A 7,010-nucleotide genomic window follows, 5' to 3' on the forward strand; every position below is an offset into this window, starting at 1 on the left:
TGTGTGTGTGTGTGTGTGTGTGTGTGTGTGTGTGTGTGTGTGTGTGTGTGTGTGTGTGTGTGATAGACATGAGATCACTGTCCATGGTCCTGAAAGTCTAATTTTGATGTGTTTGCAGAGATCAGAAGAAAAACATCTTCAACCATTCGAAACATTCAAATAAAAATGGCTGCTTTTAAAATTCCCTGTGCTGGATGATCATCAGTGTGGGGTCCAGAGTCAGGGTCTCCATTCTTCTCTTCTCTTACATACTGTCATGCTTCGACCTTTGCGGGGCGTCTGCAGTTCCTTCATTATGGGTGCTGACGGGGGCACGACTGTAGCACTGCTCTGATTGTAGGGTTGCTTTTGATCCAGTGTCACGTTCCATGGATATCAGATGTAAGCATGGTCATCATCAACAGATCTGGATCATTTGGAGCACAAGGAAGATACTGTGGACTGAGCTACGAGCCCATCTCTGGACTCCCCCCACAGTTCTTGAAAATGTCTGCTATTCTGGGAAACAAAGGCATTATGGACAGACCCCACATATTCTGCCTCAGCGTGGATTCTATAAGCTCGTGTTTTCCACATAACCACACAAATGTCCCGCTCTTTTCCTCCATGCAGCAGTAACTACGGCCATGTCAGCTGGGTTGCTTTTTTGGCTTTAATTATCAGTACAATGAGCAGTGAACTGTGGCTCAGTTTGCTTGGTTCATTTGAATCTTTTCCTCCTATTTTGAGAAATGCAAAAATCTCAGATGCACAGTCTTGTTGCTCCACTGTCTTTGTAAATACCAGCGATTAGTAACTAACACGTCGGCAAGTCTGGCACTAAACCTGTTAAACCCTCCGTCACTGTGTGCAACGCGGCTCCTGGTTTGGTGTCCAGAGACGTTGTGAATATGAGCAGAGAGCTTGTGAGGGCTGAATGAGTTCTCTGCTCTGTCACTTTGCTGAGACAGGAACCAGCAACACAGTCAACAGTCATGGATGTGCCGTTTATCAAAAGACAGGCACAGGACTACAGCTGGAGGCCGCCATGATCACAGCTGATTTACTCTGCTGTTGCATCAGATCACGTGATGCAAGCTTGACATCAGGGGCGACCGTGGCTCAGGAGGTTGGGAAGCGTAACCGGAAGGTCGCCGGTTCGATCCCTGGGCTCTCTGTCCTGGTCGTTGTGTCCTTGGGCAAGACACTTTACCCTGCCGCCTACTGGTGTTGGCCAGAGGGGCCGATGGCGCGATATGGCAGCCTGGCTTCTGTCAGTCTGCCCCAGGGCAGCTGTGGCTACACCTGTAGCTGCCTCCACCAGTGTGTGAATGTGAGAGTGACTGAATAGTGGCATTGTAAAGTGCTATATAAATCCTATCCATTAGTATTATTATTATGCAAGCTTGACATCAGACTACAGGAAAGACTGAGCTCCACCTGTTTGAGTTACCAGTGCTTGTAACAACATTTCTGTGCCTTCCAATGAGCCGAGGTCTTTGATGAGGCTGTGGCTCCACAGGCCAGGTAATCAGATGTTAGACAGCACCTTATGTCTGTTTGTGTAAACATGTCCTGTACACCACTCTCACAGACGACCCATCTGTGCCCAGCAATATCTCGCTTCCACTCAGAGTCTGACGTTTACAGTCAAGCAGCTGACTGATGCAGGCTTTTTAAGAGCAGTGCTGATATCTGGCGATTCAACCCTCTGTATTCCTGTGAGAAGGTTCCAGTTTACTTTGACTTACCTGACCGTCCAAAGACAGATCTGTTGGACCTATTCAGGATGTCCTGACGCATCAAACGTTTTTGCATGCAGCACGCTAACAACGTGACAGGAGGAAGTGTTGTGATTCCCGTCTGAAGGTTTTCAAAAAGAAATTCTGGCTGAGACCTGGTCAGAGCCCTTCCCCCACACTGAGTACATACAGGATACCGAGGCAGCTGACCGCCCGCTCATCACTGTCACAGATAGTTTTGCTTTTGCACAGCTGTCCTGCTGAGTGTGCCTAAAGCCTGGCTGTGCAGTCTTTTATATTATGAGTTTCAGAGAATTCATTTACCTGCCATACTTTTCAACATGTGACAGCCAACAGGTGGTTAAACATGTCTGCCGTTTGTTCTTGTATTCCAGCTGACCCTCTGGTTGGAAGCATCGCCACACAGTACCTGACCAACAGAGCTGAGCACGACAGGATAGCCAAACAGTGGACCAAGCGCTACGCTACATAGAGCAGCTCCAGGACCCCAGCGCCTCCCCCAACACACACACACACCTCCTCTCTTCTGGAATCTATGGAAGCACACCCGCCCCTGTCATCCACCCCCCCAACCCCCGAGATACAAACTGTTATTTGTTCCATGCTGACTTGAAAAGCTTCTTTTTTATACAAAGAGTCTATTGGGATTGTATTTTCCAATACACTGAATGTTGATATGGTCATGAAAAGCTTTAATACTGTTATTGTTCTGTTGATGTTGTTGTTCTTATTGTTGTGGCATTGTTTATAACATTGTTGCCACCCGTGTCATTCTCTTTCTCTAAAAGCGCGTGTGATGAATTCCTCCCGTTTCATGTGATGTAAAAATGTTCATACTGAGTGAGTGCATTTCATTTTGTTTGTGTTTTCCAGCTCATGGTCAATATTAGTGCATGGCATCAGGACATGTGTTCATGTAGTGGACACGTAGTCCCGATATTTCTGTTCAGGCAGAACTGTGGCATGGAGTGAGCCCATCATCATGTATGACAATAGTGCTTAGTTTGCTGTACACTTAATGCCTTGTGAGAACATACATACTCATCGAATACTCAATAAAACACTGGCTGTCATGTGACACAGCTTCTCTCAGTCTGTTGTTTTAATTCAGCACTGCGTGATGTCAGCGCGTGCTCGTCGCTGTGACCACTTCCTGTCAGAAACGAGCTGTCAGAGGCTCACCGCAGAGACTGAATGATTAGAAGGTGAGAGGTAATTCCCCTCTGGGTCAGACACGATTGTGGCATCTGATGCAGTGTTTTCAGTCACTTTCTAGTAACGTGGATCCGTTCTACTCGCTCAGGCAGTACAGACTCGTTTGTTCCCGAGTCGGTCACAGCTGTGCACTTATGTAACCGTGTGTCTTACTTCCTCTTTGTGCTGTTAGACAAAAAGTTCGACAACACAAAGCGTCGTGACTGAGTGCACGTTCAGCCTTTATGGCAAAGACCTGCGTCCCGCAGTGCTGCTGGTCACTGATGTTCTGTCTGCGAGCCGTTTGAATCAAGTGAAGGCGGAGCAGCACCTCCTTACCCCGAACTGTGACTGCAGCCGTTCATCACCAACAAATTAACTCCAGAGCAAAAAGCACAGCTAAATACTTAAAGGGGAACGTCCTCATCTAAGTTTGTGCAGACGCGGTTAACAATAAAGTAATCCTGCATGCTGACACATTTACTTTCAGACTGTAGTCCAGGGCGAGCTTTCTTTTCTTGTTCCCAGTGACGTGTTTGGAAGATGCTGCGACCACCACACGTCGGGTCAGTGACGTCTGCGCTCCCTCTGCAGTCCTCCTCTGACACTCAGCTGACTCGAGATGAAAACAGTGGACTTGTCATGTATTTGTCATAATTCAGAACTAAAAGCAAAACAAATCTTTAGTTGTACTGTTGCACTTTTATTATTTGCAGTGTTGACTTGTTTGTGACGGCACTATTTTACTTATTTTATTCTTCCTTCCTTGTGTCCTTGTGTTGATAAAGACTTTAAAGTCCTCTCAGAGAGCCTCTATGCTGACAGTAGGTTCTAGCTTGATTTGTTCTAAAATCATATTTTCTCCGTCTGCAGCTGTGAGCACAAATCCTGAAAAGCATTTTGTTTTAAACACTATTTAACCACCTTTGAGGTTCATGCTGCTGTCAAATCATCTCTGCAAGATATTTTCTGCCCTTTGTTTCCACGAGTGTCCTATGTAGTCTAAGGAGCTTGGAAAGAAAAGCGTCTGGACTTCTTTGAGTTGCTTGAGGACGTTTCACCTCTCATCCGAGAAGCTTCTTCAGTTCTAAGGTCAAATGGTGGAGAGAGATTTAAACCTAGTGGGAGTTTCCATTCTCTTCAATGTGCACAGCGCAGTCCAGGAAAGGCAAACAGTCGTCCTTTGTGTCTTCCTGGTGAACTTGATGTTTTTATCCACAGCGTTAATGTGCGCAGTGAAGGATTCCACTTCTTGTGTCTTGATTTTGACCCAGGTGTCGTCCACATATCTGTACCAGTGGCTGGGTACTCTTACTTTGAAAGAGCCAAGAGCCTTCCTTTCCACTTCCTCCATGTAAAGGTTGGCTACAATAGGTGACACGGGGAGCCCATGGCACAGCCATGTTTTTGTCTGTAGAAGCCTTCGTTGTATTTGAAGTATGTAGTGGTGAGGCAGAGGTCTAACAGGGTGCAGATCTGATCGGGGTGAAGTTGGTCCTGTCCTCCAAGGAGCTGTCTTCTTGTAGTCGTTTTCTCACAGTCTCCACGGCCTCCGTGGTGGGTATGCAAGTGAAGAGAGAGACTACATCAAAGGACACCATGGTTTCATCTGGATCCAGGGGAAGTTTCCGGACCTGGAAGTCGGTGGAGTTCTTGATGTGATGTGGGGTGTTCCCCACAAGTGGTGCAGGATGGCAGCAAGGTGTTTTGAAATATTGTAAGTGGCTTACGCTGCTGACAATGGGTCTGAGTGGGACACCTTTGCATTCATACTACTTACAGCCCTGATGAACTCACATACTCAAGAGTGACTGCTGTGCACGCAGGTGATGTTGTGATTAATGCTGAGGTCTTAGGGGTAGACGTTATGGGCCAGGTGTTATCATGAAAGTACTCTACCTGGATTTAAACAAGGACATGAAAAGCTGAATGGGGCTTGCACAGCTAGAGGTCTGAGTGTGACAGTGGAATGCTTTTGTGTTTCCATGGTTTGCATAGACGCTACAGAGCATGGCTAAAGTGATGGAGTTTTCTCCTTTGGTTTCACAGCTGCCAGGCAATAAAACCTTCTACTCCAAATCCATCCTTTAACTATCAAACATCCCTCATCTTTCTCCACAGCTATGAAATGTCTCTGACAAAGATAATAACTTACAGAGAACACAACAAGATATTTATGTGCAGATCAGATCAAGATATTCAACAACAGCACGTGTGCACAAGTAAACCATCCAAGGTGTGCTCTCAGTGTCAGGGGAACAACAGAGAAAAAGGAGACGGAGCATATGGGAGAAGGATGCAACACATAACAGCAAAGCTCATTGGCTAACAGAGCTGAGAGGAGACCACAGCAGCCTCCCTGAGCAGGCTCCAGCAACCGTCACAGTGACAGACATCCAAGAACGGGTCTCCAGCATGAGGACTTGGACAGCATCTTCAAAGAAGAACCTTTCATGTGCAGTGAAGATATTTACCTGTGGACACCTTAAAAATGAGGACTGACTTACTGTGATTCAATTTGTGATTCCAGCATTTTGTGATTTGTATCTGCAACAGTTCCCACGATGCCTTTTTATAGGCCAAGTACAGTTCAAATGAGTGTGTTTGGAGGAACCTGAATAAATCTACTGGGTGAACAGTGGGTTGGATTACAGTGAATTGCAGGCGCAGCCGTCGCAGTAAACTACAGACACAAACACTTGTTGATGACAGAGCTACATCCAGCTTTGCTTTGTGCGCGAGGCCCTGCTTTTGGTTTCTGTGGGAAATTCACTTGTTACAGCAGCACAGTGGACTAAAGGAAAAGCTGAGTGAGAGAAATATTAGAAAAAGTAAAACCAAAATAAAATAAATAAGAAACATAGTGTGATGGTTACTTTGTGCAGTCAAATACACATTGTTTCTTTTTTACAAGTATATAATAATAATATGGATGTATTTTTAAAAAGCAGCAAGCTGATCTTTTTGCCACCTCCTCCCATTATTCACGCACCGCAGATGTAATGTTGTGAAGGAGAGGTGCACACACACACACACACACACACACACACACACACACACACACACACACACACACACACACACACACACACTGAAACGTAGGTGATCAATAGAAGTGAAAGGCCAATGTTGTTCTTTGAATAAATAAGAGCCTCGACTCCAAATAAGATTACATGGATGTGTAACATGTTGGAGGCAATAAGCAGATTATCACCGTGCTGAACTACACAAACACTACATGGCACAGTTTTGGTGGAGGGGACCTGATGTTGGCTCTCGTCTTAGCGCTTTCATTCTGAATATTCACAAACACGTTTATAGGCAGACAGAGCTATGGAACGCCAGGACTGCCAAAATGAAATAAATAAATATATCATTAATTAATTAATTAAATGTGTCAATAATTAATTAAAATGTGAAATACATAAATAATTAGGACCCCAGAAAAGGAGGAAGCTCTGAAAGACTGTTATGACACCACAGACTGGGATGTGCTCCTGAGCCCACATGGTGAGGACATAGAGGGGGCGACACACTGTCTTACAGACTACCTCAACTTTTGTGTGGACACGGTCGCCCCTGCTAAGACAGTACGGTGTTATCCTAATAACAAACCGTGGGTAACACAGGAAGTCAAAGCTGTCCTCAACATGAAGAAGAAGGCTTTCAGGAGCAAAGTGAAGGAGGAGATGAAAGCAGCACAGCGGGAGGTGAAACGCTGCCTGAGGGAAGCAGAAGACACCTACAGGAGGAAGGTGGAGCAGAAGTTGGAGAGGAACAATATGAGGGAGGTCTGGAATGGTGTGAAAACCATCACAGGCCACAACACCAAGAAAAGCACAGTGGGGAGGGGGGGGGGACTGTGGAGAAGGCAAACGAACTCAACAACTTCTTCAACAGGTTTGACCAGCCCACAACCCCCCCACCCTCACCCTCACCTTCACTACAGAGTCCAACCCCCACTCTCCTACCTCCCTCGCTTCCCCCCTTCCTGACACCATGATACCCCCCTCCTCCAATCCCTCTCTCAGCAGCAAGACATCTCCCCCCCTCCCCTCCTCCCAAACATCTCCC

The 7,010-nt window shown here is 46.1% G+C and overlaps 1 protein-coding gene across 1 annotated transcript in view; it reads left to right on the forward strand.

Moving 5' to 3' along the window:
* The window catches only part of LOC102203116 (ubiquitin-conjugating enzyme E2 E2-like), a 70,360-nt gene extending 67,540 nt beyond the window's left edge, over nt 1–2,820 (forward strand). The window contains exon 6 of the mRNA XM_005748859.1: nt 2,117–2,820. Coding sequence (XP_005748916.1) covers nt 2,117–2,214 — 98 coding nt within the window. The 3' untranslated portion in view covers nt 2,215–2,820. The remainder of the gene's footprint in view (nt 1–2,116) is intronic.
* Nucleotides 2,821–7,010: the final 4,190 nt, after the last annotated feature.

The sequence above is a fragment of the Pundamilia nyererei genome, unplaced genomic scaffold (assembly GCF_000239375.1).
Source record: "Pundamilia nyererei isolate P.nyererei 1_Seehausen unplaced genomic scaffold, PunNye1.0 scaffold00232, whole genome shotgun sequence".
Taxonomy (NCBI): Eukaryota; Metazoa; Chordata; class Actinopteri; order Cichliformes; family Cichlidae; genus Pundamilia; species Pundamilia nyererei.